The sequence below is a fragment of the Salmo salar genome, chromosome 21 (genome assembly GCF_965601325.2).
Source record: "Salmo salar chromosome 21, fSalSal1, whole genome shotgun sequence".
NCBI lineage: Eukaryota > Metazoa > Chordata > Actinopteri > Salmoniformes > Salmonidae > Salmo > Salmo salar.
Window position 1 is genome coordinate 15,028,359 of NC_138311.1, and position 26,642 is coordinate 15,055,000.

At 42.5% G+C, this 26,642-nt stretch overlaps 1 protein-coding gene across 2 annotated transcripts in view; it reads left to right on the top strand.

The window, feature by feature from the left end:
* The first annotated feature begins 500 nt into the window (after positions 1–500).
* The window catches only part of LOC106581822 (glycerol-3-phosphate dehydrogenase, mitochondrial), a 51,604-nt gene continuing 25,462 nt past the window's right edge, over positions 501–26,642 (top strand). The window contains exons 1-13 of one of the 2 annotated variants that reach the window (XM_014164199.3): positions 501–620; positions 6,509–6,615; positions 7,215–7,386; positions 10,055–10,179; positions 11,370–11,467; positions 12,274–12,437; positions 16,120–16,284; positions 17,361–17,505; positions 18,465–18,658; positions 22,098–22,232; positions 22,859–23,034; positions 24,003–24,134; positions 24,737–24,895. In XM_014164199.3, the coding sequence (XP_014019674.3) occupies positions 6,514–6,615; positions 7,215–7,386; positions 10,055–10,179; positions 11,370–11,467; positions 12,274–12,437; positions 16,120–16,284; positions 17,361–17,505; positions 18,465–18,658; positions 22,098–22,232; positions 22,859–23,034; positions 24,003–24,134; positions 24,737–24,895 (1,767 nt within the window). In that variant the 5' untranslated portion in view covers positions 501–620; positions 6,509–6,513. The remainder of the gene's footprint in view (positions 621–6,508; positions 6,616–7,214; positions 7,387–10,054; positions 10,180–11,369; positions 11,468–12,273; positions 12,438–16,119; positions 16,285–17,360; positions 17,506–18,464; positions 18,659–22,097; positions 22,233–22,858; positions 23,035–24,002; positions 24,135–24,736; positions 24,896–26,642) is intronic. The other variant, XM_014164200.3, reaches the window with a different exon arrangement.

The following is a 26,642-nucleotide window of genomic DNA, read 5'->3' on the forward strand; positions in this document are numbered from 1 at the left end:
TAAATATGAAAACATGAAAATAAATAATGAAAAAATATATACAAACATTTTTGCTTAAAATACAATTATAAGTACTAATGAGTACTAATGAGTACTAATGTTACTTAATCCACTACAACATCAAACACACTTAAATTCATGTAATTTTGTCCTTGAAACATTCAAATGAAATAATGTAGAATTCCATGTATTCCTATGGAGTACTGCTTTTCTGAGGAGTGCCAATATTACCGACCGGAGGCTTCAAATCCGCTCCATGGCCAAAACAGCATTATCTATCCAGGGTTTATATGCATCATTGTTATGGACAGGGCATACTTCCCCTGACAAGGTCAGCATCTGCTAAACCGGCCTCTGCCACAAATAGACACAGGCAAGGGTTGCGCAGTTTAGCTCCAAGATAAAATAGGCTTGATCATGATTGGACAAGACTCTTATCTCTATTTTGATTGGTTTACTGTGCTGTTCATCATATTAATCTACTTCCTGGTTCGACTGCCAAGAGGTTGTTGCTAGCAACCAGACGCCAACCTGACTGTCAAGTTGTTGTTTTCACGCTCTGCAGTCATTGATCCTGGGGTCTGTGCAGGTTGATAGCTGCCAGAGACATCGGAAGAACTGTAAGTCCCCGGCATGCATGTCAGAATGCACCCAGAGATTCTGAGCCATCTTATTTTGCATAACATTCTGAGCCTGTGGTTTTCTCTTGCTAACTCTGGCTACAGTAGCCGGCTCAGCTAAGTAACATTTAGGCTACGAGGTGACGACTTATGTCGGTCAAGATGTCATGGCACTTAGCTCGATCTAACGTTAGCTAGGGAGACTGCATTCGCTAGAGTCGAAATACTACTCAAGTAGGCTAGATACAGCAGCTGTCCTGCCCTGTCATAACAACCATGTCAGTGTAAAATAATAGCTACCTAAATAAACCATTTGTTTATTATGGCTAGCTAGCTAGTAGCTTAATTAACCAGCCACTATTCGTGGACCAAAGCTAGCTAAATTGATAATGATGACTTCTCAATAGCAGGTCTACATTTACTAGCTAGTATGGAAATGCATGGATGTCCAGTCCCCCCAGAATGATACACAGGTCAGGTTGTTTTTGGCTACAGTACACAAGTTGCAACTTGCTCATGCAACTCATGAGTAGGTGGGTCATTCGCGTTTGAGAATTGTAACTTGGTTTGATTTTACCTAATTTTAACATTCTGTCATAAAGAGCAAGTTCCACTTAATAAAAAACAAATTTTCCCATCCCGAGAGGTTAAATAAAAAAAGACTAGTAAATGTCTATTAAAGCGCAACTGAAGACAATAAACAACTTATCTGATAGAAAGTGTTTATTTTACTGTCAAAATTGACCACAAATTGTAAATAGGATAATTTTGTTTATAAAGTCAGTCTCGTCCAAACTTTTGTAGGTGAGTTCATCATGACTTACTTGAGGGTTGGATTTTGATTTCGACAATGCTCACTTGCCCAGTACCCACTAAAACAGGATAACCAGCTGCGGTGATTGCCTCTATCCAATCCGACCACAGAACACACCGATATTGGGACACACAAGCCCATCAGTGCAGTGGATCTGACTTTGTTTACATACAGTAAAACAAGTTGCATTTTTTCTTACGAACACTTTAGCTAGATGTAAAATTGCGCTTCTAAAACCTCTTTAAAAATGTAAACATTAATTACACATTTCTTGAGTTATCTTAGATTCATTCTGACTTTTTTGAGGAAGTAATACTGCCTTTTTCCCTATGATGTCTCATGGGGGACAAACGTCAGTAACCGCCACATCGAACCACACCACCAAGACTGAAATCCGTTTTTTTCTTAATGAGCAACACAGAAACATGCGGAATCGGTGCGTTCAGTCTCTCTTTAAGTGTTTGACCATAACAGGGGAAATGGAAGCCTGTTGTGTGCAACAGGGAGGGACAATTTAATGCAAACTTCACCCCCAAAATGTTTAATGTTAAATTATTTTTAGCCTGTAGCCCTATCTATGGGTAACAGGGTTGACGAGTTAAGCTCGACCCACTCAATTTTCCACCACAAAGCACCAGAAAATTGGCAGAAAGAGTAGAACCAGCTCACCTGCTCTGTTCAGTCTTTCTTTTGAAAAAAATATTTAAAGAGGAATAGTTTCTCCATTTTAAAACGAGGGTTCTGTTCACTTAACAGGGTTGACCTTAAAATAAGCGACATATGAAAATGAATCGCTAATCACATGAAACAAATAATTATCTTCAAAAATGACTTTGTCAAAACAACAAAATAACTAGGGCTTTATTTACAATGATGGTGAAAACATGGGTAAATGTTGGCATTAAGTGGGTTGAAATATTCCTAGAAGTCACAGAGGGTGCACGGAGGGGCATGTCAAAATGCTGAATTTTGGCACTTTAGCAAATCTTTATTCTATATTAAAGGGCACTTCATTTAATATAACATACTTTTAAATTCAATATTGGTGCACAATTTCTACAGGAATGCAAAAGGCACTCTTTTTGTGGATTGACCAAGGTAACCTATTGATGTAATAACAATCACTGGCAGTATTACCCAGTATCTGCCTTTGTTACTACAATGCGATGTTTCAGGTCACTCACTGTTAACTAGGATAAAGGATTTGGTTGCATACTGATACATGGATTTAGGCTAGTTTAGTACCTCAGGGGATAAGAATTTGCCACAGTAGGCTATTTGATTTATTTGTTGATAGAACTGACCAACCTCTTGACATTGACTGGATGGAATCTCAACTTTCCCAGCTGTCTCACCCTAAAGGCATTCCATTGCCCTATGTCTTCTTTCCATTTCTACATTCCCATTTTACAAGCTTAAATGTCTACTTAATATGCTTTAATGCCTACTCTTTAGAGCCAGGGAGCACTTAATCACTTTAATACACCTTTATATAACATACTGTTAACTAGCAATGCCTTATGGAACAGCTTGTCTTGCAGCTGGAAGGCGCCGCCATGGTATGATGGAGGTACCTGTTCACCATTCACATTGCGACAGTAAAATGGGGATAGAGGCCTTTGCATAGTACTGCCTCTATATCAGTCAGTGATGAATATTCATGAATCACAGTGTCATGACATGCTCTGTAATTGGCAGCAACATTAGTAATGACACTGCTGGTATTGAGTGCCTGCATATTCATGTCGTGGGCCAATATTTCCTAGTTGGGGTGTTTTTTTCCCCCCTTTTTTCTTTCTCAAAATGTATTCTGAAGCTGCAGGTGGCCTTGATGCCACAATCAATTGCCTGTTGGATTGTGCTCGAGTGAAAATCAGGGAAACCAAGCTTGTTTTGATGATTAATCTAGCTTGCCTAATCATCGTGGAATACAAGGGGATCCAAACAGGCAAAGTTAGGCCTAGCCTAAATCTCATTGTTACGCTTTGTATGAATTTAGGTCTTGCATGTTTTAGGCCAGTTTATCTACTTTTATTTCAAATAGATTTTTATTAGATGCGATTTTGTCTTACTCAGTCTTAAATCACCTCTCTATTATTCAATGAACTCATTGTAATTTATCCATATTAGAACCAGAAATAGAGGAAACCATGAGGCAACATTGTCTCTGACTCTGAGCCACTGTTTACTGTTATTCTATCTTAGCTTCATAATTTGCTGTGATTCCATTTCAGTCCTTCTAAAGTTTCCTGGAATGGATGAGGGAATTGGCTCAAGTTTTGTATAAGCATGGCTTTCTCCTTAAGCAGTTGGATGGCAGGATTTCCTCACCTGTGCTCCAACTTGTGGTGCTGATGAGGAGGCTGTCCTGGCAACAGTTGAATAGGTTGGGTCAGGGTTCCCCAACTGTACTTGGCCACCCAAGTTTCCTGAGCAAAAAACAATAATGTATGTTTTATTGTTGGACATAAAATACCTTAAAAACACTAGCAAATCAGCTCCAAGTAATTTAACAAATCTGTTCCAAAGTATTCCCTCGCATAATTTAGATATACACTGAGTCTACAGAACAATGGACTCTACAAGGTTTTGAAAGCGTTCCACAGGGATGCTGGCCCATGTTAACTCCAATGTTTCCCACAGTTGTGTCAAGTTGGCTGGATGTCCTTTGGGTGGTGGACCATTCTTGATACACACGGGAAACTGTTGAGCATGAAAAACCCAGCAGCGTTGCAGTTCTTGACACAAACTGGTGCGCCTGGCACCTACTACCATACCCCTTACGAGGGCACTTAAATCTTTTGTCTTGCCCATTCACCCTCTGAATGGCACACAGACATAATCCAATTGTCTTAAGGCTTAAAAATCTTTCTTTAACCTGTCTCCTCCCTTTCATCTACACTGATTGAAGTGGATTTAACAAGTGACATCAATAAGGGATCATAGCTTTCACCTGTATTCACCTGGTCAGTCTATGTCATGGAAAGAGCAGGCGTTCCTAATGTTTCCTACACTCAGTGTATGTGATCATACAGAAATGTAAGCAAGGTTTGAAAGTATTATGTTTTACTCAAATACAGTTGAAGTCGGAAGTTTACATACACCTTAGCCAAGTACATTTGAACTCAGTTTTTCACAATTCCTGACATTTAATCCTAGTAAACATTCAATTTTAGGTCAGTTAGGATCACCAGTTTATTTTAAGAATGTGAAATGTCAGAATAATAGTAGAGAGTGATTTATTTCAGCCTTTATTTCTTTCATCACATTCCCAGTGGGTCAGAGGTTTACATTCACTCAATTAGTATTTGGTAGCATTGCCTTTAAATTGTTTAACTTGGGTCAAACATTTCGGGTAGCCTTCCACAAGCTTCCCAAAATAAGTTGGGTGAAGTTTGGTCCATTCCTCCTGACAGAGCTGGTGTAACTGAGTTAGGTTTGTAGGCCTTCTTGCTCGCACATGCTTTTTCAGTTCTGCCCACAAATATTCTAAAGGATTGAGGTCAGGGCTTTGTGATGGCCATTCCAATACCTTGACTTTGTTGTCCTTAAGCCATTTTGACACAACTTTGGAAGTATGCTTGGGGTCATTGTCCATTTGGAAGACCCATTTGCGACCAAGCTTTAACTTCCTGACTGATGTCTTGAGATGTTGCTTCAATATATCCACATAATTGTCCACTGTCATGATGCCATCTATTTTGTGAAGTGCACCAGTCCCTCCTGCAGCAAAGCACCCCCACAACATGATGCTGCCACCCCCGTGCTTCACGGTTGGGATGGTGTTCTTCGGCTTGCAAGCCTCCCCCTTTTTCCTCCAAAGATAACGATGGTCATTATGGCCAAACAGTTCTATTTTTGTTTCATCAGACCAGAGGACATTTATCCAAAAAGTACAATCTTTGTCCCCATGTGCAGTTGCAAACCGTAGTCTGGCTTTTTTTATGGCGGTTTTGGAGTAGTGGCTTCTTCCTTGCTGAGCGGCCTTTCAGGTTATATCGATATAGGACTCGTTTTACTGTAGATATCGATACTTTTGTACCTGTTTCCTCCAGCATTTTCACAAGGTTCTTTGCTGTTGTTCTGGGATTTATTTTCACATTTCGCACCAAAGAACGTTCATCTCTAGGAGACAGAACGCGTCTCCTTCCTGAGCGGTATGACGGCTGCCTGGTCCCATGGTGTTTGTACTTGCGTACTATTGTTTGTACAGATGAACGTGGTACCTTCAGGCATTTGGAAATTGCTCCCAAGGATGAACCAGACCTGTGGTCTACAATTTTCTTTTGAGGTCTTGTCTGATTTATTTTGATTTTCCCATGACGTCAAGCAAAGAGGCAGTGAGTTTGAAGGTAGGCCTTGAAATACATCCACAGGTACACCTCCAGTTGACTCAAATGATGTCAATTAGCCAATCAGAAGCTTCTAAAGCCATGACATAATTTTCTTGACTTTTCCAAGCTGTTTAAAGGCACAGTCAACTTAGTGTATGTAAACTTCTGACCCACTGGAATTGTGATACAGTGAATTATAAGTGAAATAATCTGTCTGTAAACAATTGTTGGAAAAATTACTTGTGTCATGCACAAAGTAGATGTCCTAACCGACTTGCCAAAACTATAGTTTGTTAACAAGGAATTTGTGGAGTGGTTGAAAAATGAGTTTTAATGACTCCAACCTAAGTGTATGTACACTTCCGACTTCAACTGTATATCTGTTTGGGCTTTTGCGGTCAATTTGCAGTCTCCAAATATTTGCAATTATGTTCTGTCCCACTGGCCATTCACTCAAGAAAAAATTGGCCCGTGGCTGAATCTAGTTGATTATCCCTGGGCTAGGCTCTGGTTGAGATTGATGGTATCAGGAAAAAGTCACACACCAAACCACCACTGTTAGTCAGGTTACATTAACCAACACAATGCTAACTTCCTTGAGAGCAACTTCCTGAACTTTGAGCAAACTGAACTAGCAAAAAATGAAGGAGTATGTTAATACCAACTGCTTTCAAATGCAGATTAGTATCATGACTAGTGATGTGTGTTTTTCTCAGTTCCAGTTTTATTTTGTCTTACAGGAGGCATGGCGATCCGAAAGGCAGTCAAAGGAACTGCTGTTGTAGCAAGTGGAGGCTTGGTAGCCTTTTATGGCCTTACACAGCTGACCGAATACAGAAAAAAACAGGTGAGCCTCTAGCGTCCACGTTGTTGAAATGCTACAGTGAAACTTGAAGACTGCATGTCAACCAGGTCAAATACTGTATGTGCAGAAATCAACTTGGCCTTTGTTACTTTTTGGTGACCTTGGTAATGTTTGTCCTTGTAGATCTCAATTTCTTGATGTATTAAAACGTTTATGTGTAGAAACGATTAGGCCCAGTTATCAGCAGATGGTTAGGGAAGGTTAATCCCTTCCCTCCTAATAGACTACTTCACTTCATTTTTGTTTGGTGTAATGCTCTTTTATTGTACTTTACCATCTTAGCTTAACATATATGCATGTAGCATGCAGATTTTGCCATTAATCTAGATGGACAATATTTTGAAATGGGGTGGGGTAGTAGGGAGGTTGTAATAAATTAGCATGTGATTTATTGTTTTTTATTCCTTGGTAGGGTCTGAGTTTTTTCCCCCACGGAACATGCCTGGTTTCTTTTTTCCTAAATCCATCATAAAGAATGTGAAGACGTGCATAATAATGAAACACATTTATTAATGTGCACTGTCCCCTGGAGTCATATGACAATGAAATGGATGACTGGTTTGTTTGCGTGGATGGTCTAGGCCCGACTTTCGCACGTGGAGGCGGTTGAACAGGTGAACATGGCCTTCCAAGACGAGCTCCCGTCCAGGCAAGCCCAGCTAACGGCCTTACGCAACACCCAGGAGTTTGATGTTCTCGTTGTAGGGGGAGGAGCCACGGGCTCAGGTTGTGCCTTAGACGCCGTGACACGGAGTAAGTTGCCTTTTGCAGTCTTTGTCACTTGCAGTCTATCAGTTGTTCCTAATGCGTTAACTGTCCTTTCCCCTACATGTCTTTTGTATGTGGATAATTTCTGTCATCATGTTTTAGAATATCATCAACAAACAATAATCTGGGCTCATGGAATGACTAATCTCTGTAAAATAACTGCTAAGAAACATAGTGAAATTGGCTGATTGCTGTACATAAACTATGACCACTTCATTGTGGATATCACAAACTATTAAGGCAAAACTATTTTGATTAGTCTCACACATTTTTCTCTCTCAAATTCGGATGAATCCCCTTTATTCAGCTTTCACAACAGCTGCAGTTTGAATCCGCATTTAGTAAGGATTTTGAGCTGCTGTACACTTTTGTTCCAGTCCCCCCTCACAGCATCAGGAGGATATTCTCTGTCCTGATGTTGCATAACCTTCTAGTCATGGTGCAGAAGCTGCCTCCAAGCCATCTCCCTGGGGTTTAGCCCGTAAGGAGCTTCAGAAGCCAGCTACCGAGGCTGAACTCCAGAATAGCTAGGTTTGAATAGCTAGGATTCTTTTCCCCGGAAGAGACTAAGAGTCCAATCACCAAAAATGTAAAGATATCTGTTTTATTCCCCTTGTGGTTACCATTACATCCTAATCAATTATCTATGCTGCTCCAGTGTCCCTGCACTTGTAAATATGGTATCAGAACTGACTTTTTAAATATTTCCTGTATATAGTATGCTTATGTAACAGTATAGCTTCCGTCCCTCTCCTCGCCCCTACCTGGGCTCGAACCAGGGACCCTCTGGACACATCGACAAAAGCCACCCTCGAAGCATCGTTACCCATCGCTCCACAAAAGCCGCGGCCCTTGCAGAGCAAGGGGAACAACTACTTCAAGGTCTCAGAGCGAGTGACATCACCGATTGAAACGCTATTAGCGCGCACCCGCTAACTAGCTAGCCATTTCACATCGGTTACACTCACCCCCCTTTTGACCTTCTCCTTTTCCGCAGCAACCAGTGATCCGGGTCAACAGCATCAATGTAACAGTTTAGCTTCCGTCCCTCTCCTCGCCCCTACCTGGGCTCGAACCAGGGACCCTCTGCATACATCGACAACAGCCACCCTCGAAGCATCGTTACCCATCGCTCCACAAAAGCCTCGGCCCTTGCAGAGCAAGGGGAATAACTGCTTCAAGGTCTCAGAGCGAGTGACGTCACCGATTGAAACGATATTAGCGCGCACCCGCTAACTAGCTAGCCATTTCACATCGGTTACACTTACTTCAAATCAAATGTTATTTGTCACACGCTCCAAATACAGCAGGTGTAGGCCTTACCGTGAAATGCTTACTTACAAGCCCTTAACCAACAATGCAGTTTAAGAAAATAGAGTTAAGAAAATATTCAGCAGTCTTATGGCTTGAGGGTAGAAGCTGTTATGGAGCCTTTTGGACCTAGACTTGATGGTCCGGTACTACTTACAGTGTGGTAGCAGAGAGAACAGTCTATGACTTGGATGACTGGAGTCTTTGACAATTATTTGGGCCTTACACTGACACCGCCTGGTATATAGGTCCTGGATGGCAGGATACTTGGCTTCAGTGATGTACTGGGCTGTACGCACTACCCTCTGTAGCGCCTTAAGGTCTGATGCCAAGCAGTTGCCATACCAGGCACTGATGCAACCGGTCAGGATGCTCTCGATGATGCAGCTGTATAACTTTTTGAGGATCTTGGGGCCCATGCCAAATATTTTCAGTCTCCTGAGGGGGAAAAGGCGTTGTCGTGCCCCCTTCACGACTTTCTTGGTGTGTTTGGACCATGATAGTTTGTTGGTGATGTGGACACCAAGGACCTTGAAACTCTCGACCCGCTCCACTGCAGTCCCTTCGATGTGAATGGGGGTGTGTTCGGCCCTCCTTTTCCTGTAGTCCACGATCGTCTCCTTTGTCTTACTTACTTACTTTATTGTGTATTTCACACTTCCTATTCTTATTTCTTGTGTGCATTGTTGGGTTTTGAGTTTACAAGAAAGGCATTTCACTGTACTTGTGCATGTGCTATTGAAACTTGGTTAGAGTTTTCTTTAAGCTGTTTCTCTCCTTTATCGATTTGACTGTCTAATGGTGAAATAGCAGGGGTTTTGTAAACCCCCGCTGTATCCCCCTTTCCTAATCCACATTTTATTTTCCCTTTCTTCCTTTCAAAATTGGGATTTACGGTGTCTATCTGTCAGGGACAGCAAACAAGCCTCTAATGGTGGGAGTGAGGAGCAGTTTCAATGTTAATGAATTTTATGGAAGTCAGACAATTCCTCCTCCAATATACTCTCTTTTTAGATAACAATATAATTACAAAAACATGATCAAGTAAAGTGATTTGAACCGTCTTTTTTTTATTACATGTTTTACTTGTTAGGTCCTTGAATTATTATCAAACATTTTGACTCGTTTTTGTGGTTCATACAGTCGGTGTAATGAAAATGTTTGCAGTTTTTACCCAATGGAATATGTATGCCTGCACAATATTTCTCCCATCATCCATTATTACAGCAGAAGTACATGCATATGAAAATAATGTGTGATGTATTCTAAACATTTGGGACAATAAGTAGCCAAATCTCAGCTTGCTGTTGATCTGTTGCCTTGGTTCCCTTCCCGCCGTCAGATCTTAAAACTGCCCTGGTGGAGCGAGACGATTTCTCATCTGGGACCAGCAGCCGGAGCACCAAGCTCATTCACGGAGGAGTCCGATATCTACAGAAAGCCCTTCTGAAATTAGATTACGAACAGGTAAATGCTTCATTTTTTCTCTGCAGCTGACACTTATCTGGTGAATTCCTGGTCCGTCTGGTCGTATTGCTTTATTTACCATCTGGAATCATTTTTCATTCAAAAAAGGTCTTGACATGCTCGCCTTGAGTGAGTGCCTATGATTTTCTAAGTTATTTCAAAGAATTCCTACAACTGGGAAAGAGAGGAAGGAGTAGCTAGCACCCCTGTCATTATCAAGACGGAATTAGGCTAATACAGGACATTTATATCAGAGTAATGGGAGGAATAAAGCATTTGGGCCTTCTTTTGACTGTTTATTGTTAAGAAGAGTCACCCAGGTTCGAACTCAAATGTCACAGTTTTCTGTTACATTTCAGAGCACTTGAAGAATCTCATTATTTTAGGGCTGTGTTTTTTTTTTTAAGTCTTATTTTCCTATCTGTTTGAACATGCTGGGGTCTTGGAGGTGAGCTGGAGAAGGGGCCAATTAGTGTGATTGCAGGAAACATAACTGCAAAGTCAGCAGCAGTGCAGCAAAGTACAGGCTACTCACCTAATCTACAAGCCAGCGTGGAAATGGAAAGCAAATTAAGGCAAATCATTCCATATTTGCTTTGGGCCGGCCACTTTGGTCATCCGTGATAACAATAACGTTTACATTTTTCTTCTAGTAAATGATTAATCACCATTATACCATTTAAATCCCTCACTTAAGAAGACATGACCCATGTATACTGTATATCTGTTGTTCTAAAGAAATACAATGAACCCGATGTTACTGTATTTCATAGCACGCCATTAGGACACAGGGGTTAAATGGCTATTTATTCACACTTAATGGTTATATTAGCTACTGTGATAGGAGTCAGTGTAGTTCAGTATTTTTTTCTCATGTGACCTCAGCACTACCGTATTAGGCATTGAGAGAAAAATATATATAACCAGGCTTCAGAAAGTGCTAAGTGGATACGATTGAGCTTGTACTAATTGTTTTATTTATTGCAGTTATGTTTTTAATTGTATAGTTTTGTTCATTGTTTTAATTTTTAAATTGTATTATTAGAATTGTTTTATTTCTTAAATGTTTTAAATCTGTCTTTTTATCCTGGGAAGCACATTGCGTTGCATTCCATGTCTGACACGTGCTGTATAAATAAAGCTTGATTTGATTTGGATGTGATCCATTTGGACCTTCTTTTCTCCTCAAGTATATGATGGTGAAGGAAGCGCTGCATGAGCGTTCCAACCTCCTGAATATCGCCCCTCATCTGACTGCACTTTTACCCATCATGCTCCCCATATACAAGTAAGAAGAACCTCCAATCTCCGCCTCTCACATCGTTTCTCACTTACATATACCACCGAAAATACCACATGAAGCTGTAAACCTTTCCCTTGGTAAAGACATAACGTTTTGAAGATGGCGATAAGTTCACCTGAATGGCAATAAACTTTAAGACAACTACCCGGGGCTGAGAGGCCCATTGTGGGTATGGGTAAAATGGCTGATGGTCCACCTGTACCTGCTCACAATCTCACCATCTTACCATCTCACCCCAGCTCTTTTGAGCCTTGTGTGAACTTAGGGGCTTGATTTGATTGGTGATGCCTGGTATCATGAGCATTAATTGCACATGACATTTAAGATCCTTCTCTGGTATTTAAAGCGGTGAACAGGTGTGTCTCATTACTGAAGGGTGTGGGAAAACCCGGATTGGCTTCCAGTGCTCTGCCATGCACTGCCTAAAGTCATCATGCCGACACAGACCCTATATCCGTCACACTCAGAAGTGCACATCTTATACCTACCTTCCCAATTCTATTATAGTCCATAAACCTCAGAATGTATTATTCATTGTATATTTAGCGTGAACCAAAAAAATACACTTACAGAATGACGCCTAATTGATTCATAGTAAGTCATCGGAACTTGATGACATCACCAAGTGGCACTTTCTTATGACCTTTTCTGATGATCTTTTTGATTACAGAATGTCGAAATGCAGCGTTTTCACATATGTAGACACCGGTATGGTGCTGGAGATATTGAACATGAGGCGAAAAAGTGGTGGAACTCCCCTTTTTAATTGTAACTTTTCCACTGTGTGTGAGGTGGTGGCAGCTTCCCTACTACTGGGCAGGGATCAAGATATATGACCTGGTGGCTGGAGCCCAGTGCTTGAAGAGCAGCTACATCCTCACCAAGACCAAGGCTCTGGAGCTCTTTCCTATGTTGAAGAGAGACAAACTGGTTGGGGCCATTGTCTACTATGATGGTAAGCCGCAAACCATTTCACCAAATATAGAACCACTGATCCAATCAGTCAAAACTGCAAAAAAAAGACTCTGCACCTTTTTAAAGTCATTTTTTTCCACTAAGAATCCTGTTTTGTAAGTGTAATCTGTGTCACTAACATATATGATATAATTAAGCAGTAAAGCACGAGGAGGTTTGGTATATTGCCAATATACCACGGCTAAGGGCTGTTTTTACGCACGACGCAACGAAGAGTGCCTGGATACAACCATTAACCATGGTACATTGGCCATGTACCACAAACCCCCAAGGTGCCTTATTGCTATTAGAAACTGGTTGCCAACGTAATTAGAACAGTAAAAACTATATTTTTGTCATACCCACGGCTTTCAGCCAATCAGCATTCAGGGCTCAAAACACCCAGTTTATAATCCCGTATAGAATGTAAATTATTATTTTATCTCCGGAATCTTTTGTCTTTCATGTTCCTTCATAGAAATAACTCCTTTTCGTTCACAGCAATATAATTGCTGGCTATGTGAGCGTAAACAAATTAGAAACATCATGGTTTTAAGCAGAAAATAGCCAGTAGGCATTCTCTTGTTGGTTCCATCCAGTCCCAGGACCCATCCTTTCTCCAGGCTATCCGCGCCGCGTGTTGGCATCAGAAAAGCAAAGCATATGTTGATTGTTAGCCGGGGTGTACATAGCATGTCCTGTTTACTCAAGGTCTCCTACGTAGCCTCAAACTCCCAACTTGGTTTCTCCAGGCTATCTGTCAGACTTCATTTAACATTTGAGGATATGTGGATTCCCATGTACTGCAAAAAGGCAACATATTTCTAAGGGAATGTGGCTGCGATCTGAGCAGTGATCTATCTGTCAACCTTACTCATTTAGCAGAAGTAAGTGGGAGAGAGGGTGTTATGCTGGAGCGATATAATTTAGCTCTGTTTTATAATATCACTTTTCTGTTGTTTTTTTTTTTCAATGTCAAAATATGATTTTATATATTTATTTTTAAAAAGCACTTCACTAGATATCATATTATTTTGGTAAATGACTGAAAATTAAAAGGTGTGAAGACCTGGATAAAAATATTGTATGTGTTTTTTTCCCTTCTGTTATTCAATCGGTAACAATTATGACAATGACGTTTTAAAAGCTGACCTTCCTTATGTGGGATTGGGCTTTGACTGCTTCAGTTTATCTCCTCAGGATTCCTCAAGCCATCATGCTCACATAGTTTCAACATGTAGACATGCCTTAGATCATACAATTTAGTCCAAAATGATCAAATTGATTGTGGAACAACACACATGAGGAGCTATAGATCACAATATTCCAACTGAAATGGATCCATTTCAAAGTTGATGGCAGTGAATAGTATATATATATATATATACAGTGGGTTAACTGCCTTGTTCAGGGGCAGAACAACCAATTATTTTTACCTTGTCAGCTCGGGGATTTGATCCAGCAACCTTTCGGTTACTGGCCCAACGCTCTAACCACAAGGCTACTATGTCCTATGCAATATTACAGTATAGCTGGACTAAGGTGATATATGACAATTATTACACTTCATCATTTTCATATGCATTTTTTTAGGAAATACAGACTCTGTGTGTATTTATCTCTCCTCCCTTCGTTGCCCTCCTCTCCTTTAGCCAGAGGAGTCATTCGCAGAAGCGTCTGGGATAATAACTGCATCCCCCGCTGTACCTGCAACAATTTAATTGGACAAGTCAGCCCAGCCAAGCATCTCTCTCTCTCATGACTGGGAGACATGATGTCATTATTGTCCCTGTCATTTTGCAGCATTTTGTCCAGCCGTGGAGTTCCTCTCACTCCAGTGAGTTTTGTACCTCCAGGAGGCGCGGATTATAGTGGAGGAGGAGGTACGGGCCTGTAGGGGAGGGGGCCGGGGCTCCCACTCAACTGTCTCTCCTCTAGGGAGACATGACACTCAGCTCTCTCCCTATGCTCATTATTGATGGCCTGTGCTTTAATGTTCAGATTATTTGTATTATGTATTATCATTATTAGCGTTATCAGATTATAATCCCGTTATTAGAAATATGGCATTGTAATAATCCTTTGTTACGTTATCTGTCTAATCCTGGAACTAAATCACATTGAACATTTTGGTAAGTGTAGCCGTAATCGGATTATTTTAACATTGTGATGGATGTAGCTGTAATCTGGGCGATGCAAATGTGTGACTGGCAGCGGAGCCAGGCTCATAGCGGAGAGCTGTGGATCATGAGGTTAGAGGTCAGCAGGGGGCTCAACAATCATCCAGGATCAGACACACTGACTGTACACGGACAACACAGCACTATGTTAGCCAACCATACACTCTAATGGGCATATTCAGCCTACAGAGATGAGGAAGTGGATTCTATGGTCCTCCTAATACATCATGGCAGGGTGCATACTCTTGTATGTAATTCATTCTAAAATGTGGCCTTTAAATGTGTTGTTTTCTCATGTTTTACTTTTTGTTTCCAATTAATGAATTTATTTTTCTTAGTGGTGGAATGGCTCGGAGCATGCGGTAGCATTAACCAGCAGAGCCTACCAGTTACCTAGCCTCTGGTCGTTCAAACCGCAAATAAATCAAGGCACAAAAGAACATTCCTGCAAAGTAACAACATTCTCTTCCCCTCAAGGCCAACAATGAGGACTTGAACCTCGCCTGGCAATAACAAATAGAAAGAAAGTCGCCCAAGACACCAACATTAAAAGTGATTAATCATCTCTGTTCTTTTCTCTACTTTGAACCAAAGGATTTTCCAGCGATAAATCTTCAAAGATGTACATAAGAATCCCTTCCTAATGAAACCGGGCTTTGTTCATTTGTCACCTTTTTAGACCCTTTCATTTAAATTACAAAACTTATGACCTCCTGACTCTTGAATATAGATCTGGGTATATTCTCAAGCCAGCGAGGGATTAATCCATAAATCTTCATACCAGATTCCTCTCTTCATTAAAAGGATTCTGAGGAGGGATCTTCTGCTTTACAAGTAGATCCGTCACTGTCAGAATCCCACTCCTGATGCTGATGTACCAGGGACATTGCAAAGAATTATTTTCAATGCTCACTACCATGATCATTTCCCCATGTTTTGCACCCATTTTGAAAAAGAGCAGTATTATTGATTAGTTGTAAGTAGATTTTATCCTCACTTGACCTAGTCCTCTGTGTTTCCTAACTGGACCGCGTATTGAATCTGAACAATGTGTATGAAGTATACACATTATAGTGATCATGTTCCACGTAACTAAATTAGTGTCCTCATGTTTGCAGGCAGCGATGGCACACTCATGCATGTGGTGTGTATACAGAAATAAGCATGGGTTATTAGAGAACGGGTAATCAATTCCCAACCCTGCGTACTTGGTAGGTTTAACACTTTGACCAGCCCTGCCGTGCCCAGCCCGCTGCTGTTCTTGTGGAGCCCCCCAGCCCAGTGCAGCGTGGGGGTGGGGGGGCTCCACAAGAACAGCACACACAGGCCAAAGGGCCACTGTGGCTTTAAGTGTGCTCCTTGTGTGGCCAGAGCAGCCATCCCACTGATGCAAAGTGACAGGGACAGATGTGACATATCGGTTCCGACACACTTCCATACCACCAGTCACAGGCTGGGGGTGACTCACATCCTCTCTCCCCTGGTCCTGTCCCCCCGCTGCAGGACAACACAACGACGCTCGAATGAACCTCGCCATCGCCCTCACTGCTGCCAGGTATGGGGCTGCCATAGCCAATTACACTGAAGTGGTGCACCTACTGAAGAGGGTAGATCCTCAGATGGGCAAAGAGATTGTCTGTGGAGCGCGCTGCAGGGACGTGATCACAGGTGAAACTACAGCTACAAAGCCGGCGCTTCCGCCCTTCCTCCCTGCCCCCTAGCACTCACCACAGGGCGTTAACTCTCAGAGCCTGCCTGTTAGGTAGCCCTGTTAATCAGTGGTATTTTGCACATAGTCATTGCAGATCTAATGTGGGGCTTTAATATTTTATAAGCATTTTATGGTGTAGAGAGCTCCTTCCGATCTGCTAGCAATATAATATGGAATTAGCGTACTCCAAATGGCCTAACTTACCTTTTAAATGTCACGCATAGGAGTGGCTTTGGAGGAATAAAGCATAACCAAGATTTGAGGACCTCAACACATGACTGCCCTCTGATGTTTTGAAAGATATAAGTGTGCGTTCTTTCTGAAGAAGAAGAAACGGCTCACTTTCTTAAGAGAGAGGCCTCACAAGGAAAGGGCTTGTAAGAGTACTTTGAATCACTATTCGGCGTTAATTCAGTTGACTGTATTCCTGTTTCTCTCTACAATATGAATGTGTCAAGTGTTACAATGTATATGCTTGAAAATGTCATTTTTTTTATGTCGTTCAGTTTTGCTTTCCTCTGCTTTCGTTGTGACATGGCGTCACAAGTCAAATTAGGAGGGTAGTCCATTCTTTAGGTCGTTGTCAAAACGGATCATTTAGTATCATCATGCTACGTTTGATATGGGCCCCATTTTGTAAAGGCTCGTCAACATCAAGCAGCACGTTGGCTCGCATCCCAAATGGTACCCTAATCCCTACATAGTGCACTACTTCTGATCAGCGCCCTATAGGCCCTGGTCAAAAGTAGTGCAGTAAATAGGGAATGGCGTGCCATTTGGGATGCATGCATTTCCCTGTGCGCATTAAAAGCACTCCCTCGCACACTGCCTCTTGGGCTGCACTTTGACACAAAGAGGCGAGAGGGAAATTAGGTATGTCTGGTTCCTATTAATTACAGTCTTCTGAAGTCTCCCATGGACACACGAGAGCCACTCTATTACGGAAGGGGTGTTGGCTGATAAATGAATAATCCCGGTTGTCACTGGGTACAGATGAATGGCCCCTGGTGATTGATGCTGTTTTCTTTCATAGGGCAGGAATTTGATGTCAGAGCCAAATGTGTTATCAATGCCACGGGACCTTTTACCGACGCACTGCGGAAAATGGATGATCAGAAGAACCCCAACATCTGTCAGCCCAGTGCTGGGGTGCACATCGTCATCCCGGGCTATTACAGGTAACAAACGACGCCCCCTTCTGTCTCCGTCACGTCCCCCCCCCCGCGCATCACTGCATCATTAGCGCCTGCCTGATCAATTCATTAGCACCTTCGGCTGAGCCACGGAGACAGGGTCAGCCAGGACAAAACATAGGCACTCTTAAGATACAAGAAGCTCTTGCATGGATGGTTCAGAACAAGTGCTTGGTGCTGAGGGGCTCTGTTCAGGGGCATCATGTCTCTTTGTGTTTCTTCACACTCCCTGTTAGGTCGAAAAGGCCATTTAGATGAGTTTAATCAAGCTAACAGATGGCATTGTATGCCGTTTATCTCCAGATGAATATGGATTTTTGAAGAGAGCTTTTGGCCTACTCAACCAGACTTTCCTATAATGCCTACACTTTTAGGAAAAAAGGTGATATCTAGAACCTAAAAGTCCCCATAGGAGAACCCTTTGAAGAACCCTTTTTGGTTCCAGGTAGAAGCCTTTTACACATTACTACATGGAACCCAAAAGAGTTCTACCTGGGACCAAAAAGGGTTCTCCTATGGGGACAGCTGAAGAACCCTTTTGGGATCCTTTTTTCTAAGAGTGTACTCAGTGCTGGTTTTCTTGTTGATGCATGTTATGTGTGTTTGCAGGGCAACAAAAAGTGCCCCCCCCTTTCCCGCCACCTCTACCCCTCCCCTGTTTCCTGTATTAAATTGAGTCAGTACCTTGTGCATGTGTTTTAAACAGGACAATATGAGTGCTATGCTGTCGCTGGAACTATACGGGAGCAGCGGCGTAGCTGGAATTGAAACCAGCAGAATTAATCTCCTGGAAAGACCGTTGACAGGAGCCTGATTATGGGGTGTCCCCCAGTCGGCCCGCTCACGACCCCCAGCAGACCAAAGGTTAATGCAGTCTTCTTGTTTGCTTCCCCCACTCTACCTCCACCACACCCCCTCACCACACCCCTGCACCCTACCCTCAGTCCAGACAACATGGGGCTCCTGGACCCAGCCACCAGCGACGGACGCGTCATCTTCTTCCTGCCCTGGGAGAAGATGACCATCGCCGGGACCACGGACACGCCCACGGAGATCACACCGCACCCCATCCCCATGGAGGAGGACATCAACTTCATCCTCACGGAGGTCCGCAACTACCTCAGCCCCGACGTCGAAGGTGACTATGACCTGCTATGACCTGCTTATGGTTTCTCAGAGGGATTCACAGTGCAGGAGTAGAAGATCTCTAGTATAATCATGAATTGACATTTCTTTACAAACTTTTGATAATGCAAGATGCGTTATCTATATAATAACTCAATTAGTCAGTTATATCTTTATAATAACTGGAATATCCAGTCATTTCAGAAGTCTGGATCGTTTTATAACAATGGTATATCAGTGAAATGGTTGTATTCTAAACAGCATCGTTTTTCAAGTCAATCTTCCATAGGGTTATGGAAAGGAAGGCCATGATGCTAAAGGTATAAAGGTAGCAATGTCAACACATACTGTATTTCCTTCACAAGCCATGAATCACTGGTGTGCTATACTTTTACACTCACGGCACTATAATGACGTTACAATCATACCTAATTCATAACAGACATTTATGATAATAAATACACGTCCGACAATCTCACAGTGTTTTTTTCTCCCCCCTCTCTAGATTTACAAATGGCTGATGGAGCAAGCAGCTGACTGATATAAATGGGCTAATGTGATGGCAGTGTAGCACAGTGTAGGACTTCCACCAGATATTAATTCATCAGGCGGCCACAGAGTGCAGACAGATACAAATTCCTGCTTTAATTATGTATGGGACCTGCAGTCGAGAAACAGGAGACATCAACCAACAACACTCTGAGGATTTCTTATAGGAACTTTGTGAAGCCCTATTTAATTTCTTCCATAGTTATTTTGTTTCCTTCAACTATAATGCATTGCTGCCTGTTGTTTCCCTAAACACTTAGGACAAAATAGATTATCTGTTTTCTACTCACTATACCTCCACATGGGAGGTTTGTTATGAATAAGTGAAAAATAACCAATACCACATTAAATTATATTGTTTTCGATTTGCGATTTTTACGAGACCTTCCTGGAGCCCTCGTTATGTATTTTGTATATGTTTTTCCGATTTGGGGCCTCTGATGGCCTTGCCGATTGACTGGTTTATCAAAACCCAGGGAGACTTTATTAAATGAAGGACCGTTGGGTATCTAAACAGAATGCAGTGCTATTGATTTTGGAGAAGTGGTCTAATTGTTTTCAGTGCACAAGGTGTTGTCGAGATTATTTGATTGATTAGCTTGATTCTAGTCTATATCCACATCCTCTCCTGGCCAGCCAATCTAATGGCACAGTAATGCCAAAACACTGCATTCTCCATCATTATTTTCCATCTATCTATATCCAGCATAAGATTTACCCCAAAACGATTTTGCACATTTCCTACTCATTGGCTGCCCAGCTTTCCTTCTACCAAGACCTCGAGACAGTAGAGAGGTGGCACCTGTACAGTACAGTAGATCTGTCTGTATGGAGCATATGGAGGAGGACTATGTGTCATGGTGGCTCTGCGGCTCAGGTCTCAGACCAGTGTCCAGGCGGCTCCAGGCTGCAGCCAGCATGCTCTGTGCTCTGGACGGCCCGCCAGGCTGACATGTGGCGTATGTCTGGGCGAGACCCTGTCTCCCCAAGTCCTGTGGTCACAGTCGGAGCAGAAGACCCTACGGCCTGAGAACAAAAAAAAACACACAAGTGTGAAGTGATGGAGCCGGCGGCCATGAGGGAGCGGACTTTTCTCCTCCGTCTCATCGCTCCGTCCTTGCCTGTGGACGTGCTGGGGCTCCAGACGTGGAGTCTCCAGTAATTCTGAACGGCAGAGGAAAGGAGAAGAGGAGGATCTTTCCAGGGGGGATTTGTCACATTATGCGGCGGTGACACCTCAGAGGAGACATAGTGGCCTGGAGTGGACAGGCAGTGTCTCCTCAGTCCTTCCTCCAGTCCTTCCCGTAAGGAAGTGGTCTCCATGGCTTCTCACAGTCACACCAACCTCTGAGTGACACCCAGCAGACAGTTCCAGATCCCTACTGGAATCAGACCTGGGTTCAATTACTATTTGAAATCATTTCAAATACTTTAGCTGGGCTTGATTGAGCTTGCCTGGCACAATGGAACCAATAGAATAGTCATAAAACTGCAAATACCGCCCATCTGGCACGCCAAGCAGGCTAAATCAATTGCTAATAGTGTTTTAAAAGATTTAAAATCGTTTTGAACCCAGGTCTGACTGTAACAGGACCGTACCAGTAGCACACCCCTGGCCTGCTGTTGCTGCAGCTGAAGCACTGGGCCTGCTTTGTTCTTCTACTGCAGTACAGACTGGACTCCGTTATGTCCCAAATGGCACCCTATTCCCTATATAGTGCTCTACTTTGGACTTGGGCCCATTGGGCTCTGGTCAAAAGTAGTGCACTATATAGGGAATAGGTTTCCATTTGGAACGCATCCCTCTCTCTGCATGGTGGAATGTTTCCACACGGCCTCCATTCCCTGATAATGAGTCATCCCAACAAAGGACCCATCAGTTCAACTCATATTGTCTCTTATAATCCAAAAATGGCACTCTTTTTCATATTGTATCCTTCACATCCCAGACAACCCACATTTCTGCGTGGAAGAATATGTCCTTTGTTCACAGCCATATTTTTTGAGGAAGGGCAAATGTATATGTTTTCAGTGTGAGTTGAATGGTTTTTAGGTATGAATCAATCTCAGCAAGACTTCTGAGGCTGTCCTAATATGGACACCATACTGGACTAGGAAGTATACCGACAAAGTTGAAGTCAATCAGACTGAGCCGGTGAACTCTTGAATGCAGCCAGCAGGTCCCCTATGTTGAATACAGCCAGAGTTGGAGACCGAGCGGGCTGTTTCCCTATTCCCCTATATTGTGCACTAGTTTTGACCAGAGCCCTATGGAACCTGGTCGAAAGTAGTGCACTAACTAGGGAACAGGATTCCATTTGGGTTGCAACCAGAGATGTTGTTTATCATGCATAGCTCTCACTTTGCACCGCCGTACAAATGAGCTTTGTCTCTATCTGCTCCCCTTTTACTGCCCATGTGAGGCCTTCAGCCCCATAGCTACTCAGCTGTCATAAATGTTTAAAAAATGCCCTTTGATAACGAGTTTGTCATTGTTTTATTCAGAAATATCAACCAGCCCATTATAGTGGCAGCTATTTTTTCAATCGATACACAACAGCATATTAATATTTAATTCTTTATATGTCACCGCGGTATGAAGAGAGAGCGGCTGTTGTGGTGTATGAGTTGGAACTCATTTATTTTCTAGCAGTAGAGGGAGGTGTTATTTAGGCTTGCAAGGATTCCACTAGCTGTCCATCACTCTCATAGCTGTGTGTCTCTCCTGCTTTGTGTAGCCTAACGTGTGTGCGTGTGCGTGTGTGCGTGTGTGTGTGTGTGTGTGCGTGTGCGTGTGTGTGTGTGCGTGTGGTGTGTGTGTGTGTGTGTGTGTGTGTGTGTGTGTGTGTGTGTGTGTGTGTGGTGTGTGGTCTCACTCTGTCTGGACTCTTTGTCCTGTGCAGTGAGGAGAGGAGATGTCTTGGCAGCCTGGAGTGGTATTCGTCCGCTGGTCACAAACCCCAACTCCAAGGACACTCAGTCAATCTGCAGGAATCATATTGTCCACATCAGTGACAGCGGACTGGTCACCATCGCTGGTTAGGCTGTACAGTCAAATGTTTCACTGCATTTTATCAATGCTAATCATGCTGTACATGTAACTTACTCTGTGAGAGATAATATAGGCCTATACTTGAATTGCAGCACTAACAAGTCTATTACAGGTAGTGTGGTAATAACACCATATTAGCACAAGTCTATTACAGATAGTGTGGTAATAACACCATATGAACACAAGTCTATTACAGATAGTGTGGTAATAACACCATATTAGCACAAGTCTATTACAGATAGTGTGGTAATAACACCATATGAACACAAGTCTATTACAGATAGTGTGGTAATAACACCATATTAACACAAGTCTATTACAGATAGTGTGGTAATAACACCATATGAACACAAGTCTATTACAGATAGTGTGGTAATAACACCATATTAACACAAGTCTATTACAGATAGTGTGGTAATAACACCATATTAACACAAGTCTATTAGATAGTGTGGTAATAACACCATATTAACACAAGTCTATTACAGATAGTGTGGTAATAACACCATATTAACACAAGTCTATTACAGATAGTGTGGTAATAACACCATATTAACACAAGTCTATTACAAGTAGTGTGATAATAACACCACATTTTAAATCCTTGTCTAGGTGGGAAATGGACAACATATCGCTCCATGGCGGAGGATACCCTGGATGCTGCAGTCAAGGCCCATAACCTTTCTGCAGGCCCCAGTAAGACAGTGGGCCTGATGCTAGAGGGAGCTAAAGACTGGACTCCTACCATGTACATCCGCCTAGTACAGGACTATGGCCTGGAGGTGGAGGTGGGCACAACAACTAGTTGCAAAATTCTGTTAACTTTCCCAACATTCCCAGGTTTTCCTGAAATCCTGGCTGGAAGATTCCCGAAATCAGGAAGGAATAAGCAGAAGGTCCGGAATCCTCCACCTAGGGTTTCTGGAAAACCTGGGAATTTTTCAAAAGTTACCAATCATTTTAGGTAGTTGTAATGATTTATCGAGGTGCCAACTTTAAAGTAATGGTCTGCCATAATTGTATGACATCAATTTGTAGGAGGATACTAATGAATAGTCAGGCCCATTTGTAAAGCTGAATTGAATGGCTCCTTTAGTACATGAGTCCACACAATCCCAGAAGCTGCTGTCAAATGAAAATTGTGCCATCAATACCCTGACATCTCAATGATAAGCCACATGTGTTCATCTTGGCCAATGAGTGAATTGAACACCAGTGCTTTTAGCACAGTGTATTAAAAGTGCTAACAGTGCAGCTTGCACTCTCTCTCTGTCACTGCACCACTCAGACACATCTCCAGGACAGTCCACGCCATGTTAGACTTCAAATGAACTGTACAATGACCTGCAAATGACAAGCCGAGAGAGTTGCAGCCCCCTGTGACTTAGTGTGAATGAGATTTAACCCTTCGTTAGTGCGGAATAGGGAAGAAAGCCTAATCTATGATCCTGATGTTGCCGGAATGTTTAAAAAGGTCAATGTGCTGATATTTTTGACAGCGCGTGACCTTTTAGTGAAAAAAAGTAACCAAACCGGTTGAATTGAAATAACTTCTTCTTTGTTTAGTTCTGGCACATAATGTATCACAGTCAAAGCATGCTGTCTCCTCTGCAGCCATCTCCACCATGAGTGACTTGACTGTTAATACATCGTATTGATCTCATATCAAAAGGTGCTGTTTAAATGCAATGGATTTCCCAGGGACCATTGGCCCATTCTGGATTTTAACTGGATTGCAAATGTGTGTGATGTCCAGGTGGCCCAACATCTGGCCTCTTCCTACGGAGGGAGGGCCTACGAGGTCGCCAAAATGGCCCATGTCACCGGCAAACGATGGCCCATTGTCGGCAAACGCCTCGTATCTGAATTCCCCTACATTGAGAGTGAGGTTTGTGTGTACATTATATCTAGGGATGCAAAATTCCAGTCACTTTCCCAAAATTAGGAAGCTACTGTAGTTAAAGACATGCTCCGGTACTTTGGCGATTTAAGAAAGTATTTTTTTAACTTCCCACTTTGGGCTAGGTGTGTTAATGTGTAGTTCATACATGCATAATCTATGAGCAGAATTAGTGTTTTACCTCAATTAGCCACAAAATCCCTAGTTTGAAAGCAAATGTCTTCTTGAAGCTGTGCCTCGCTATTTTCCCTACATTTCCCCTCACCCGGGTCAGTCCCCTAGCAATTTGAGTTCTAGAAAATGAGCTTCAGCCCCTCGCATTTGAATGACAGCTAGCAAGAGACCTGCCCAGCGTTATCCAATGAGTTTGCTGGGCGGGCGGGCGGGAGGGAGGGAGGGAGGGAGGGAGAGAGAGAATTTTCAGGGACCACTTTTGGCTCGCGAGTGCTACTTTCAGAACTACTTGCTAAAAAGTATACAAAAGTACCGGAGGATCTCTTTAACTCCTAATCAACAGAGCTAACAGAAGAGTGAATAGGTGAATGACCAGAGGTGCATTAAGTGTAGACTAAGCATTATATTGTTTCCAGGTCCAGTATGCCATTAAAGAGTATGCGTGCACGGCCATTGATGTGATCGCCAGGCGCACGCGGCTGGGCTTCCTGAACGTGCAGGCGGCCGAGGAGGCCCTTCCACGCATCGTAGACATCATGGGAAAGCAGCTGACGTGGAGTGAGCAGAGGAAGAGGGTGAGCTGCACCACTCTCTCACAGTAGGGTTGCAAAATTCCAGGAACTTTCCAGAAAATTCCCAGGTTTTCCAGACATCCAGGTTGTAGGATTTTCAGATTTCCTTCTCATTTCCTTCTGATTCCAGAAATCTTCCAACCTGGATTCCTGGAAAACCTAGACATTTTGGGAAAGTTAATGGATATTTTGCAACCCTATTTCACAGACAAAACCACCGCATTCAAACCCCCACATCATTCCTTAACCCATTCGTACAGTATACAATCGGTATGCAAGAAAATTCCTATTGACTGGCACCATTCCCAGTATCTCTCTCCCATCCAGTCACTGATTTTCCCGCTCGGATATTCCCACACGTGCATTTTGATCGACCTCACATTAACTTGGATACATTTGATCTTTATTAAGAGCCATAAATTGGCTTTGGTCATTACCGTAGGTTAATTACTGAGGTTTGCTTTATGCTGTTGCTACATTCACACTGTAATCATATGCAGCTAACAAAAGCCATTTACTGCTTGGGTATCCCCTAAATAGGTATTGTTTTGATATTTCTATTCCAGTCTAGGTTTTGTTTGTATTGGACTATTAATAGAGAAATACCTAACTAGAGCTTTGATACAGTTTGATTCTCATGAATTCAGATGGGGCCTCACCCTTCCTCTAATTCTCCTTCTACAGTAGGACCATTGAACTTTAACCCAGTCGTGGAGTGATTCTCGCCTGCATTCCTTAGAGCACCTTTACCAATCCATGACAAGTCAAATTCGGTATTGAATGAGAATGTATTAATTCACCGCTATGGATAACTGACCTCTGTTTTTACCGTATTTAGGTTGAGCAGGTATTTAGAAAGCCACTAAACTACAGCATTCGTGGTAGATTGCAGGCCACCTGTTTGTATGTGGGTGTTTGAGTGTCTGCTATGTGATCAATGTGTGCTAATGGTAGTAGTGCTACTGCTGCTGTGATGAATGTCTGGTATTCTAATGGGCCTTCAAATCAAATCGTATTGCTCACATACACATGGTGAGCAGATGTTATTGCGAGTGTAGCGAAATGCTTATGCTTCTAGATCCGACAGTGCAGCAGTATTTAACAGGTAATATCTAACAATTCCACAACGAAACCTAATATCTATCAAATTCCACAACAAAACCTAATACCCACAATCTATTAAAGGAATGGGATAAGAATAAATAAATATAAAATATATGGATGAGCGGTGACAGAGCGCCTAAGATGCAATGGATATTATAGAATAGATAGTATAGTATACAGTATATACATATGAGATGAGTAATGCGAGTTATAAGTAAACATTCTTAAAGTGGTATTATTAAAGTGACTAGTGTTCCATTTAAAAAAGTGGCCAATGATATCAAGTCTGTAGGTAGGCAGCCGCCTCTCTGTGCTAGTGATGGCGGTTGAAGAATCTGATGGCCTAGAGAGAGAAGCTTTTTTTCAATCTCTCTGTCCCAGCTTTGATGCACCTGTACTGACCTCGCCTTCTGGATGGAAGCGGGGTGAACAGGCAGTGTCTCGGGTGGTTATTGTCCTTGATGATATTTTTTGCCTTTTTTAATGTTTTGCCTTCCTGCAGTTGCCGTACCAGGCGGTGATACAGCCCGACAGGATGCTCTCGATTGTGCACCTGTAAAAGTTAGTGAGGGTTTTCAATGACAAGACACATTTTTCAGCCTCCTGAGGTTGAAGAGGCGCTGTTGCGCCTTCTTTACCACACTGT